The sequence below is a fragment of the Microtus oregoni genome, unplaced genomic scaffold (assembly GCF_018167655.1).
Source record: "Microtus oregoni isolate MIOR12 unplaced genomic scaffold, Mior012 000002F_ref0000024, whole genome shotgun sequence".
Lineage (NCBI taxonomy): Eukaryota > Metazoa > Chordata > Mammalia > Rodentia > Cricetidae > Microtus > Microtus oregoni.
In genome coordinates this window covers 77,751,030-77,765,642 of record NW_024543061.1, presented here as the reverse complement: position 1 = coordinate 77,765,642, position 14,613 = coordinate 77,751,030, and the positions used below count along the sequence as shown (strand labels likewise).

The window sequence follows — 14,613 nt, the reverse complement described above, 5'->3', positions numbered from 1 at the left end:
TGTGCCCCCATTCCACTGCTGGCCTACCAAAGTCTGGTCAGAACCTGTGGTCTACATAAAGTCCTCTGTGTATATGTTATACCTTCCAGTTAAGTGTTTTTATGGGATTCCTGAGCATATGAAAGAGTAGATTTCTATTTCTTGCACCATCTCATAGGTTAATTTCCTTGTATTTGTTTTGTCCACTTCCAAGGTGTTATTTTTTGATTTTACAATATTTTATTTTACTATTATACCTTAGAAGCCTGTTTTTTTTTTCTAATGAGAGACAGAAAGTGTATGGATCTGGATGGGATAGAGGCAGGAAAGAACTGGAAGGAGCGAAATCATAATCAGGATATATTATGTGCAAAGAAAATTATTTTCAGTAGAAAGAGAGAAAAGTAAAACTGATTGAAGTAGTTCCTCAGTTGATGTTCCCTTTTCCTAGGTAAATCAAGAAGACGACTGAAGCTAATTAGGACAACAAAATATAAGGCACAATCCTGAATTGTGTCCTCTATGGAAAGAAGATTATATGAATTAAAAAGAAACTTAATGGCATTATGAATGAAATTTGTATATGTACATTATATTAGTTAATACTTTTCCTAAGCTAAATTTTCTAGATTTCAATGATGGATTTTATTATTTAAAAGATTAAAAAGGTTTAGTTTTTAATTTTCCTTTCCTAGACAGACATGATGAAATATTTAAGGGTAAGGGGCACAATGTATCCAATGTATTTTTAAATATTTCAAGAAAAATATGCAAGTGTGCATAAATAAATAGATACAGCAAAGAGTAAAATAGTTGGGGCAACACATAAATGATAAATGAAACTGGGTAAATGGGTTCTAAGAGAAGCTCCTTGTTTTGGCAATCTAATCATGAGCTTCAAATTCTATAAAAAACACATTTTTTAAAATGTGTGCTGTGGGTCTTCCAGTTTAGTTCAGTGTTAGAACACTTGCCTAGCAATACCTGACACCCTAAGTTATATCCCAACACACTGCCGTGCACACACAGGCACACACACAGCCATATACAATCCCATGCTCACACACACATACAAATTACATGCTTATACATACACACACAACGAGTGAGAGAATTGCAAGACCAAACGAGTCAGGGCTACACAAATAGACCCTATCTCAAAAAAGATCAGTTTAAAATCCATCCTGTCAACTAAATGTTACAAACATAACTTTTTTCAGATGCAAATGTATTTACGTGGGATAATTCCACATTAAAGAGTTGAATGGAAGAAAGATAGGACATGAGTATCATTTTTTGAAAACCATAAAGTAACTCCAAAATTAAGCAAATATACAATTTGAATCAGAAAATATAAATTTGATAACTAATTACTAAGTGCTCAGACCTGAAAATGTTAACCTTAAGTCTCCTAATCCACAAAAGTATCACACTCAGCACAAGAAGCATTAATGGGGGGAAGTGGGGAAAAAAAATATCACTAACGAGTCTTTTATAGAAAACAAGGTCCAGTCATGATTTCTATTTGAATATGGTATTTTGAATAGCTCACAAATTCTGGTTAGGTCATAAGATCTAACACAAGACTCCACTTAACCGTGAGGGGAAGACAGAGACTTTTGAAGCATGCTGTTTTGTGACAGAAGAAAGTTAAGAGCTGGGAGGAGGGGAAGGATACAGGGAGTCACTCTACATACAGATGTGTCACCTAAAGAGATCCCTAGGGATGTACTTTAGTGGTAAAGCACCACTTGCCTCTCCCTAGTAACGTCCCAGCAAAATAGAAAGAGAAAAAGGAGAGAAGGAAAGAGGAAGAGAAGGAGGTAGGATCAGTGATGCTTTAGGAGCTCTTGAAGGAACCTTAGTTCAGTTCCCAGCACCCACATGGCAGCTCATCACCCATAACTCCAGTTCCAGGAGATCTAACACCACTTCTGGTGTGTACGCAAACTCTCGTACACAGTCAAATCGATATACGCAGGTCAACCAGAAAAGATATTGTCTACCATGTTGTTAGTTACCATGTCTGTCTCACAGGTTTCAACAATCTATTTTTGGATCTCACATGTTCTTTTCCATTATTTTCACCCCCTTTTTCCTTTGTCCAGCTTAGGGAGTGTCCTTACCACTTCACACATCAGACTGCTCTTGTGATGGCCGCAAGTTTGAAGAAGTAGCTTTTCCTTTTCTGGTTGTGATTTTGGTTCCACAAGGCTGTTCTTTACCCGAATTGTCTCTCCATCACATCTTAGTTTGTTCCCCACCCAATGACAATTCTGCTTCAAGGACGCTCTTTCTGCTTGCACTCCCTGCATGAACAAAATAAACAGGTTTTCCTGAGCCTCCTCAGAATCAGTTTCAAGTGAGCCTGGAGTTGCACACCTTTAATCACAGCACTGGCAAAAGCAGCCAGATGTCAGTGAGCCGGCCAGCCTGGTCCACATAGCCAATTCTGGACCACTCAAAGCTACCCAATAAGTCTTCATTTCAAAAATAAATAAATAAAAACAAACATAAATTACCCTCTTTCTCCGAGCCTTTAAATTGGCATTTCTTTGCTCTCTCTTCCCACAATATTTGCCATTTCTCATTGATTTGTGCAAACCTGTTCTTCATTACAAATGATTGGAAGGTACACTACTGACCTCCACAGTATGTTGCCCTTGGACACAGAGAGCAATAAACTTCAGTTTGCTCCTAAAAGTCCTATGACCTCCATAAAATTAATTAATTAGTTAGTTAATCAAAATGTGGAAAAAAAAACCTTAAAAGCTCCAACAAATGGATTCCTTCTTCAGCTGACATACTCTGATATAACTCGTAGTGTAAGGAACTAAGATGTCTTCCTAGTCATGCTACCTGTCGTATGGTCAAAACTGGTAACACCCAGGAATCTGTTCTACCTGTGGCTTAAAGAATGTTCTGCCTAGACTTGAGCCTTATTTTAATTTTTTTTTTTAGAGTTTGCCATATTTCATCTTTTTAATGCTCTCTTGGGTATTTTAAGGCATAATTAGAAACAGCTATTTTCCTATCAAATATTATCTAAATGTTTCTTCATTATAGACTCTCAAGGAAATTTGATGTCAGATATGAGGGGTGAGTGAATAACATATCACAGCTGCCTAAACATGTTTACCACCACAAACATTACAGAAATCTCAATATTTATGTATATTCCAGGGATGTGTCATAATTCTAGTTTGTGTCAAAAAATACACTGGCCTCAATTTTTTCCATCTTTATTGTCTCAGAGAGCTAGTGGTTTTAAAAACGGTTTTGTTTTGGCCAACTGTTCTTTGCATCTTTCCAATCATGTGTTATTTTTTTTTCCATTTAGCCCTTCCTGTAACAAACAGTTATGAGATACTCACTATGTGCTAGGCTCTGAGTCAGCACTACAGATGCTGAGCCGGAGTGGGACTCTAACAACTTATGGGGTATCCATGAGGACAGATGACAAAATAAAGCTTTACACCATGTTATAGAAATCTTAATGTATACACATGGTGAAAATAAATAATACTAAGTAGCATGATCATCAGATTTTCTTTTTATCAACAATTTAGATTAACATTGTAAACATTGGGTTTAAGACTGACTTCCCTGTTTAATTCAAATCAACGGATGCCCATTTAACAAATATCTATTGTGAGCAAAACTTGCCATCTATTTCTGTGTGAAATTAGACAAAATTTGAATTCTCGGGGTGTTTAGTCTAGCGGACAATCCAGAATATAATTATCTTACACTGATACTCACAAAATTTTCCTGAAGTCTGCGAAGTGAGAAGACCAACAACATGATGAACGAGCCTTAGCTAAGAAGTTTACCTTTTCTGAGTAGGGCACTAATTGTTAGCAATTCCCAAGAAACTTCTAGAAGCCAGAGACCATAAGAGCTGCTTTTTGTACCTTATCACTAACATTTGTTCTGTTCTTCATGGGTTCAGGGGACCTAAGCAACAGAGAAAATCATGTTTTAACATTGATTGGAATCCTTCTACCTATTTCTTGGATCGGAATCCCGGAGTTGGGGCTCAGGAGAAGAGAATTAGACACTGTAAATGCTTTGAAAGTCAAAGTACTTGAGAGAAATAGACAGAACAGACCTCGCTTGGCCCTAACCAGTTTTCTGGCTACTTCCCTGTACCAGACCTGGCTGTCAGCCACACACAAATGTAAACTTTCTGAGCACACTCCAGACTCGCAGAAGAGCAGTCAGTGGATTGTAAATCAAGTGTCATGGCTTTCACGTTGTGTACACCCAACCTCCAAAGAATTCAACCAAGATAAACACATTAAATTTTGCCTCTGAAATATGAAGAGATGACAAGTGCTTTGGTTTTTTGGTTTTGTTTTGTTTTGTTTGTTTGTTTTTTGAAAAGATCAGCATAAATGTTGGCCTAGATTCTCAAAGACACCTCCACTTATCTTTTGCAACAAAAGATAAGATTTCTTTTGTTCTACTGATGCAAACTACTTACAAAAGTTGCTCTGGAAGTAGCTGGGTAACGACATCGACATCCATCTCTTAGTTGGTTTTACACCAGACCAAGTCTCTTGCGACATCCATGTGTTGGAAGAATTCACAAATATTTTGGTACGCCATTTTGAATATTGACTGCTTTATAAAAGTCTCTCTTGTATAATGTTGTCATTAAGAAACTCTGACTGTGACTAACCAATCTAAATGCTGAATTTTCTTTTTTTTTCCCTTTTTTTTAATTTATTTATTTATTAAGGATTTCTGCCTCGTCCCCACAACCGCTTCCCATTTCCCTCCCCCTCCCCCGATCAAGTCCCCCCCCCCTCATCTGCTCGAAGAGCAATCAGGGTTCCCTGACCTGTGGGAAGCCCAAGGACTGCCCACCTCTATCCAGGTCTCGTAAGGTGAGCATTCAAACTGCCTAGGCTCCCACAAAGCCAGTACGTGCAGTAGGATCAAAAACCCACTGCAATTGTTCTTGAATTCTCAGTATTCCTCATTGTCCGCTATGTTCAGCTAGTCCGGATTTATCCCATGCTTTTTCAGACCTAGGCCAGCTGGCCTTGGTGAGATCCCAATAGAACATCCCCATTGTCTTAGTGTGTGGGTGCACCCCTCGTGGTCCTGAGTTCCTTGTTCGTGCTCCGTCTCCTTCTGCTCCTGATTTGGACCTTGAGATTTTTGAATCACAGGATTCTGCTACACCTCAGCTTACATGAGGATGGAAAATAAATTCGGACTGTGACAGAATTTCTGTTCATCCACAACCCTCATTTGAGTGGGAGAAAAATTCACTAAGGGGATGGTCATAAGATTGCTCAACAAATAAAGTACTTGCTGCCAAGTGAAAAAAAAAAGTCTCTCTTTTGTTGTGCAGGATTATTTTAGGATGTGAGTAATTTGCTTCAACAGAGTGACTCTGAGAGAAAGACATCTCAAGCCCTCCAGGAAGATCATGTGCTTTTGCTCTTTGCTTTCTTATAAGACAAAGTAGTTCTTAGCCTAATAGTCAGTTTTTCTTCTGAAGCATATTCCCCAGGCTAGATCCTGTAAATAGGATCTCAGCTGCATTTTCTTCTCAAATTATCCATTGTCCTTTTAAGCAAATAAACATATGTGCATGCATTGTGTATGTAAGCATATAATATGCGTGTGTGTATGTATGTGTGTATATTTGTATGTATGTATGTTTGGAAAGACAGATGGATGGATAGATAAATGGATGGATGGATGTCTACCCCATGGTAAAGGATTTCAGTGAATTAAAGTTACATCTGATTGTTTAATAGTTAAATGAGTCGTACAAAGGCATGTAAAATATCTCCAGTTTCTCGGCCGCTTGAAAGAGCATGAGGAGAGATAGAGTGGACACTTTGTTGGGGGAAGCAATTGCATTTTAAAGTGATGAACATTTTCTTTAGAAATGGCTGCTAACAGAATGGCATTTATTGTGTTTCAAACTCTGCAGAAACAATCTCTGATAAAATATAAATAAAATGTGGGGCTTCCTTTCTCTTCTCATTTTATTGAGATGTCAACCATTAGACTATGCGGTTTCACTTTCTACCTCTTTAAGACACTGCTTAACCATCTTGTCTTTCTAAGGCCTGCCAAGACCCTCCTTACATTTGTTCTTAAGATGTCAAAGGTGTAAAATATAAATAAAAAATAAAAACACTAATACAAAACTACTCTGTTGTTATGAAGACAAATTTAAGTTTTTTGTTTTTGGGGGTTTTTTTTGTTTGTTTGTTTGTTTTTTTCCACAGAGTCCCAAGTCAAGCACTAAACTGATGGAAGATGAATTTGTTTTACCCATCACTGTAGTTCTGGTGATCGTTCCAATTTTTAGGCTACTTGCTGGTATGTGTGAGATGGCAATAGGATCTTTGGAATTTATTTTTGAAAGGATAAATTATAAACTAGACAAGATGGAAATGAATCTTAAATGCATTTCCCTTTTAAATAGCCCACCTAGTAGGAACCTACTGTGCCCAAGGACCGTTGTGTGCCTATTGGTGAATCCCTGCAGAGGGCAGGAGAGGGTAAATGTTGAAACAGTTTTTGGACTTATTGGCAAATTTCTCCCAAGCATTCAAAAGCCATTTAAAACCTGTGCGAACCTGATGCTTCCAGCTTCAAAGTGATATTTCAAAGCCCTCCAAAAAACAAATACTAACACTTTTTTTCTCAGGATACTTGTTCACATTTAACAAGAAAGAGGCGTGTTCTGGATCCTGGAATAATTGACACCACATATGTCTTCCATATTGGAAAATGAAAGAGAAGTCCAGACCCTCCTGAGTAGGGAACTCTACCCAGGAGCCCAGGTGAACTGTGGAGAACACTACCCAAGGAGACAGTGGGAAGGGCTTTAGGAGAGACAAGAGCGGTCCACTTGAGAAATGAGTTATCTAAAACTCTGTTTGCCTTGTGGTTTTAAGCTTTTATTCATCCCAGCAATCAAATTCAGTGGGGGGAGGGGGGAGCTGCTCACTCCAGTTCTGCACCTTAGTCCTTTGGGGATTTAAAAAAAGGAAAAAAAAATGATTGTAGCTATGAACTCTGCTCATCTTCAAACTAATGGGTTCTCCCCTCCCTTCACACAGCACCCCCCCTTTCCTAGCACCCTTTGTCCACTTTTATGAATTAAAACAAGCACACACACTTGCACACACAGGGAATCCTGCCATTAATTAAAGGACTTGTCAGCCCCAATCCCAGATCCTTACAGCGCAGGAAATGTGCTCCTTTTAAGTGCAAAACCATAACATTACCATTTCCCCAAGTGCGCTCTGTTTTAGGCTGCTTTCCTAATTAGAGGGATGCTAACAGCCGCGCTGATTGGCATTATAAAAGCACTAGTTTGGCTTCATCTGTCCCAGGTGTGCCGTGTAATTTTTTTCTTCTCACCGGTTCAGAGCGGCACCTCTCTCCTTCATTGTTCCTTAAAGTTTTCATCTGAGGAATTAATACAGATAAAAAGACATTAGAAAGGAAGCGGCCATGCCAGGGCTCATCACCCGAACCTTTTATCAAAAGTACAAACTATACAAGTTAGAGGATTTTTTTTTTTACCCTTTTGTTTCTGAGGGTTAAGGGAGTGGGAGGGGATGGCGCATAGAGAGGAGAGGAGAGAGGCTGGGGGAGAAACACCGCTCTGTCAATGGTCTGAATGCACCATTAAAATTGGCGTCACTACAAAGGTTAGAGCACATCTAACTGTCAATACAGTGAGGAGAGTGGAGTCCGGTAAGGGGGAGCTTTGGAGAGAGACATACTTTGATATTTTGGAATGTTAGAAGGGTGAATGTGAAAAATTGGAGGTTGGGGATCTAATTACCCAACCATAATTGGGGGCTAGGGAATAAGTTGCAGTCCTCTCAACTCACCGCAGATCAATTATGTTAAGAGAACATCTGTAAGTAGAACTTAATGAGGTCCATTAGAGCAGCATGTACAGACCCCTTTAACAGTACTTGTCAGCTTCTTGGATGAGCTGAAGGAAGCTGCTAACTAGGGACCTGGCGAGGTGTTTAAATACTGGAGGAGCCGCTCTGGTCCACTCAGGGTTTGTATGCAGTTCTGGAAGAAAGTAAGAGAGAGAAAAGCACGCCAGAAAACCAAGGAAGGCGGAAGCGAGAGGCTCCTTCATTTGTGTGGCTGTGTCTCCAGGCGTGATGGTGGGACTGTGTGAGCAGGGGGCCTGGTCAACCTCATCCCTCCCTTGACTGACACCTTTGACTGAACCTGGACTTCTAGAGGGGGTGCTGTCTTCTTCCTACTCACAGCAACAACCTGTCTGATACCCTTTCAAAAAAAAAAAAGACTGCGACCCCAACAGAAGCATCTCTGGGACACTACAGAAACCACTACTGAACATCCTTTCACAAAAGTTATCTGTGAGGTGTGTTTCGCAGAAAGAGACGGCTGAAAACTTGAAGACATATTTAGGAACAGGCACATACATACACTGTTTTCTTGTGCAAGATCTCTTTTGAGGAAAGGTAAGTAGCATATATCTGATTACCCCCTTGAAAACCCCCTCCCCCATTCTGTCACACACACCCCTTACCATTCCCCTCATAAAGCAGTCATAATATAAGAGTCCAGGAAAAGATAATATACCTTTTTTTAAATTTTCTTTTAAGTGTCAGAGTATGTGGAATGGATTGAGTTAAATTCTCTCATCCTATCTATGATAAGTTGCAGAGACAAGGGGAAGGCAAAAGATAATCGGACCAAGAAGATGTGGTTCTCGATGGCCGTCCGTTTGCAAAGATTTCCGAAGCATGTGTAATTAAAATGGGTAGTTTACTCTCAGGAAATGAAGAAAGTGCTTGCCTGGCTAGATCCAACCTTTAGCTTGCCTGAGTAAACAAAAGCACATTCTTCTTCCACTTTTTTCCTTGACAGGAGGGGCTGAGACTTTGGGGGCTGGGGGGAGCCAGGAAAACAGGGGGTTCGCTGGGGGTTAATGGTGTTTTGCACAAAGTGTCAGCAGAAGATGATTAAATCCCACCTCTTGTTCACCAGATCACCGTGTGTGCACTTGTATATTTCATTGTCGGAGAGCACTGATGATCACATCTGTACACATTAAGTGGCAAGCCTCTTCATCTGCACTGGGTTTTTTTGATGGTTTTTTTTTCTGTGAATAATTCATATGATTATGAAGAGAAAAACTGCTATTTTCTATCTCTCTCTTCTGTGGCACAGATTAAAAAAAAATCTTGCTGTAAATTGCATGATTGGGGAGATAGTCTGCTTTCAAATAATTTAATTCATGACAAAACCTAATTACTGTCAGGTAATACCCTGTCAGCTTTAATGCATTTCATCACTCATAATGAAAAGACGAGCATTTTATGACCCATCTAATTACCATTACATTTTAGGGGAAAATGAATGGCATGGAGCTGAATGTTAACTATTCCATTTTATTCTTTTACACATGTGGTTTAGCATATTATTCGCTAAGTTCCCCCCTCTCTCTCTCCCTCTCTCTCTTTCTCTCTCTCCAAGTATGGGATATATGGTAAAACTGAGAGGGAAAAGAAGGTTGGGGAGGGAGAGGAAGAGGATGGGATGCAATTAGAGCTCTGGATATTTGTCCTTTTTATTTATTTATTTTTAGGTGTCAACGCGGTTAATGCCTTTGCAGGTTGGTGTGTTGATATGGGGGATCTTACTGCCACAGTCCAAAAGAGTACTAATTACTGAGAATGATGTCACCGTAGGCAGAGGAATAATCCCATCATTTAATTAGTTGAATGATTTAAACAAAGATTTGCATAGATGCACTCATCAGTTGCCATGAATTACGGAGAAGCAGTTGCCAGCGAGGGGTAACAGATCATACAGTTGGAGGGAAAAAAAAATCTCATCCTCCTTGAACATAATTAATTTAATTGTCCTCATTAGCTGTACCATTTGTTTTGATTTTATTTCTCCCTTTACCCACACATTCTTCTCCCTCCCTCCCTTCCTCCCTCCCTCTTTTCTTCTCAGTACATTGGTTGCTAGAGAGAACAGGCAAAACACACACACACACACACACACACACACGCACACACATGCACACTGGGTGTTTCAGAGTAGCTGTGGCTGGGAGGCTGAGTAGACCTGCTGGGAGCTGTGTCAATGGGTGAGGTGTGTGTGCTGAGTAGTCCGGCCAGAAAAAGCCAAAACTTAAGAAGTCTGCTTGCAGACTGAGCAGCAGAAGCAGTGTTCTCTGACTGTCTGAATATCCTTATTTCTCAGGTTAGTTCTGAGTTTTGTTGTCTTTGAAAGGGATAAAAAAGCAAGCCACATACTATTTTATCATGAGTCTTCTGAAGGTTGGGGTTAAAAAATAAGTTAGCATTGCTGTGCCAGGATACAGGGAAGCATGATTTAGCATAAGTATTCAAGGAGGCTGCTTTGATTAAAAATAATAATAATAAAGTAAAACTTAGAACTAGATTAAAATTGTTGGTGCAGAAGAGGAAAAGACATTTTTTATTTGCTTTGGGGTTTGGGTGTTTGTTTGTTTATGTAGTTCAACATTTGAATCTTTCTTGGCATTTAAAACATCTCAGCCAGTGTCATTCCAATGTGCACTGTTTGTAGGTTTGATCTTTGGACAAGGTTCTGTGAGATCTGCTGAGGGGGCCGTGCAAGAGCTGCCAAGGGGGAAATGACTGAAGTTTGAAATCTTAGAAAAAGAAGATGTTTTAAAGCTACTGGTGACCTACAGGGAAGCAGAGTGAAGAGGGGAGGTTAGGGGAAACGGGACCTCTTTCAAGGAAATAGATTTAAAGAGAAGGTAAAAGCAGCTATCAAGGCCTTAAAATAAGTCCATGAAGGCCGAGGGTAAGAGGAGCTTGGCCAGGGAACCTCTTAGTCCTGAAAGCCTGGCTTGGACTTCTTGGGGGTTAGCCTTGAAGCAGATTCTAAGTAAGTATGCAAGTGTCTACAGGAAGTGTGTTTCAGTAGCCACCCTGGATTCAGCACCCGGTGTGGGGGGGTGGGGAGTTCACAGTCTGACTCTTGGGCCATTAGAGAGGAAGGGGTGTGTGTGGCATTGCCTGGACTGGGTTTATGTGCCAAGACTTTCCGAGCAGGGACTGCCGAGAGTTTCTGAATGGAAGTCATAGCCTGGGCAATTGCAGACCCGACACCCTCCCCCCACCCCTTCCACACCCGCGCCCAGACATTCACTGAAAGGGAGAACTGTGCTTTTCTCCAGGGTATCCTGGTAGCACTTTGATTCTTGGCTTTTTATTTTAACTTCATCCACTGGCACTGTCAGTAATAGATTTAGAGGGCAATTTGCTTGCAACGTGCCCATCTTATTCCAAAATGCCCCCATTATTTTAGGAAGCCCTACCCTTCTCCCATGCTCTTTCGCAGTTCTTCTTGTGGGTAAGTCCAAGAGGTATGATCCTTCCGGAGTCCGGTCCTGCAGAGGTCACATTCTCTGTGTGATGGGGAAGGGTGGGAGGGGATGGTCCCCAGCGTTTGTCAGAAGCATATGCATTGGGTTGTGCTGACTGCACTCGCAGGCTTGTCAATTTTCACCCTGGGAAATTAGCAACAAAGCCTGGATCTGTCTCGTGGCTGCTTTTGCACTTTCCGAGGGCGGCTGTACTTGACTGAGCTGCAGAACAGACAGAGGGGAGAGAGAGAGAGCAAGCTAGCAAGCCAGCAAGCGAGAGAGCGAGCAAGAGAGAGAGGGAGCGAGCGAGCAAGCAAGGGAGCCAGCTAGAGGGAGGGAGAGAAGGAAGAGGGAGAAGAGGGAGGGGTGGGCTAGAGGTAAATACTCTTAAATCGGAAGGGAGCTGCCTCCAGTGTGGTCTTGACAGGCGCTGCCTGGGCTCCGCGGCGCTGTAATAACTGGGTGACCTTTTCTTGGGCTGTATTATGTCTGGCTGGGAAGGGATTGCATTTTGCGGCTGAGAGCCAGGGCTTGCTTCAGCTCGGGCTCCTCGCACGCTGCCGGGGTAAGTTGTCTGGAGCCAGGACCAAGAGAGACATCCCCCCCGGACTGCAGTTGCCTAAAAGAAGGACACCTGTGGCTCGCATGCGGTCCACACTGGTACTTTGCGGATCCTGGAGGACCTCATTAATTTAAACTTAAAAAAAAAAATAGAGATCCACCCCCCCTTTTTTTCAAACAATGTTTCTTTTTGACCTTTCCCAAGGAGAAGCGCTACCAAGCAGCCTCTGTGCTCACTGAACACCCTCCCTGTATCGCTTAATTGAGAAGGTAAGTGAGAGGCTGTGTATACACGCGTCGGCTCATTTGTGCTGTGTGTGTCTCTGGGTGCGCGCGTGCGTGTGCGGATGCTGGGTGTTTTTTTTTTTTTCTTCTTCTTCTTCTTCCCCATCCTCTCCCAATGAAGCATAAAGTAAAGCTGTGCCCGAACCATCCGCACCGCCACCACTGCAACTTTCACCGGGCTGCAGGTCTGCAGAGATGGGTTTTGTTTGTTTATTTTGTTTTGTTTAAATCATGGGAGGCATCATTATTTTTATGATGAGACACGAAATAGATGCGGGGAGGAAGATGAGGATGCCTGAGGAAGAAGGGGAGCGTGCGGCTGCAGCGCGAAATCTCAAGTAGGAGACCAGAGCATAATAGACAAAGTTCATTGGGAGCTGCAGCAATCACACACTGACTCAGGAAGAGAGGTTGGGACAGTTTACAAAGGTGGGAGGGTGGGGTGTTGATTCCAGGCTCAGTGAAGTGGTGTCAGTCCTGGGTATTTCCTCAGAACTCTCCATGCCTGCTTGGAAATGCATACCCCCTCCCCACCACCAAAAAAGAGTTGAAATTACAACCTTGTTCTTATCCACACCCCTGCTTTTACCCAGTGCAGTCTTGATAACAAAACACTGCTTCTGTGTGTTGCAAAAGTGACTATGTAGGGGCAGGCAGAGAGGAGACAAGTGCCCAGTGGAAGCAGGTTCCTTGGACCAAGTGCCTGCATCCTAACAGGTCTAGAGATCCAGCACGTTTTAAAGGGGGCTACTCAGATTGTTGTTATGAAACACAAGTCAGATTTATGATCTTTTTCATAGCGAACACGATATGCAATGCTAACACTGCCTGTGACGGTTTAATCAAATCCATTTGTTACCGGGAAGCTAAAAGGGGCCGCTGGGATTTTAGGATTACGGGCAGAGTTAGGGAAGCATGTGGCTTTGTCATTCGCCATGCCATCATTTTACACGTTCCCTCATCCCTTCCCCCCACCGCCTGCCTCCCTTGCCACGAGACCCCAGCTCCCAAAGTGGCTTCACAATAGTGGATTCTCGGCCCTGTATGCTGCTCACCAGATCCACGCTTAGGGCCCCAAATCCAAGTGGCTCCCCGCTTCTACTTCCTGCCTGTGGTGGGCTTGGTGCTCCACGCGAAGCTGCAGCGACTCAGGCACGCCTAAGTCAACTCATGCAGAAACAGGAGAAAAGTTTTGGTAAGGTTACAGTCTATCACAGATGCACTTTCTCCGGGCGCTCTGCACTCGTGGCTAGCTTCAAAGCCTGCCAGCTCTTCTATCTGCTGAAAGTACAAAATATTATTGTTGCTACTGCTTTTAAAGACGGCTGCTTTCGACCAATTAATCTCACTAGGTGCCACAAATACTGGCACATTCTTTGCAAAGCCATCCCTGTGTGGCTGCAAAGACACAGCCACAAAAGGTTGGATCATAAACTCCGCAAGGGGATTCTTTGTTAGAGTGTATGTATGTTTCTTATTTTTTTTTTATTTTGCATGTGAGCTGCATCAAAATTGAACCCAGTCTTGCAAATCTCTTGTTGGCCTTTGCCAAGCACTAGCACTTTGCTGCCATGGTAACTGTAATTAAACTGATAAGAGTGGGGAAATGTCAGTATCTCTGAGCCTTGCAGCTGCATTGGAGAAAAAGGGAATCAAATTGGTTCCCAGCTCCATTGCTCAAAAAGGGGAGGGTGGTGGAAGGACACGGAGGGGGGTTGGGAGTTGAAGGGGCAGAACAGAGTTAAGCAGCTCTAGTGCCAGAGATTTGGGGACATCTATTTGCATTGTTTTCCCTTAGGGGGCTGCAGCCTGTAGGGGTGCTCTGGGCCAGTGAACAGGGAGAAACAAGCTTTTAGGCCCAATCCAGCTTTCCTGTCTGGATTGGGGGGAGTGAGTGGGAGTGGGACGAAGAAGATGGGCAGGAGGAGAGAAAAATCTTTTGTTTGGTACACTTGGCAATCGAAAGGCTGTGTTGGCCAAATTCTTTTAATCTATGTCATTGCTCCCAGCTGCGAAACCTGCCTTCCCAATTTTAGCATCCACTTTCCCAAAGCCCTTCCTGATGGAGCCCCTTCTCCTTCTCCCAAATTGTCCCCGCTAAATCTTCTGAAAGGGAAAGACTGTTTTCCATTCATCCATGTGATCAGTTCAAATAATACATCCGTGTTAAAAAAAAAAGGAAAGAAAGAAAGAAAGAAAAAAAGAAAAAACACTGTGCCTAAGTTGCTGCACATCTTTCATTATTGAGATGATTTTTTTAAGCCCTTGTGTGTTGTGGAGTTGTGGTTACTTTGTTGTGTTAAGTACTGAAGCTAAGACTGTGCGGATGAATGGCACAGAACAAGGGAACATAATGGATGCAATCAACCGTCAGGCCTTCT

The 14,613-nt window shown here is 42.1% G+C and overlaps 1 protein-coding gene across 7 annotated transcripts in view; it reads left to right on the top strand.

Moving 5' to 3' along the window:
- The first annotated feature begins 10,092 nt into the window (after positions 1-10,092).
- Positions 10,093-14,613, top strand: part of Lmo3 (LIM domain only 3) — a 62,454-nt gene continuing 57,933 nt past the window's right edge. The window contains exons 1-2 of one of the 7 annotated variants that reach the window (XM_041644467.1): positions 10,093-10,230; positions 12,153-12,217. Coding sequence is in view for 1 of the 7 variants with exons in the window: in XM_041644419.1 (XP_041500353.1) it covers positions 13,148-13,427 (280 nt within the window). In the remaining 6 variants the exon portion in view is untranslated. Of the gene's footprint in view, positions 10,231-11,313; positions 11,374-11,753; positions 12,218-12,370; positions 12,418-13,007; positions 13,428-14,613 lie in introns of those variants that run through there. The other 6 variants (XM_041644459.1, XM_041644450.1, XM_041644440.1 and 3 more) reach the window with 6 other exon arrangements.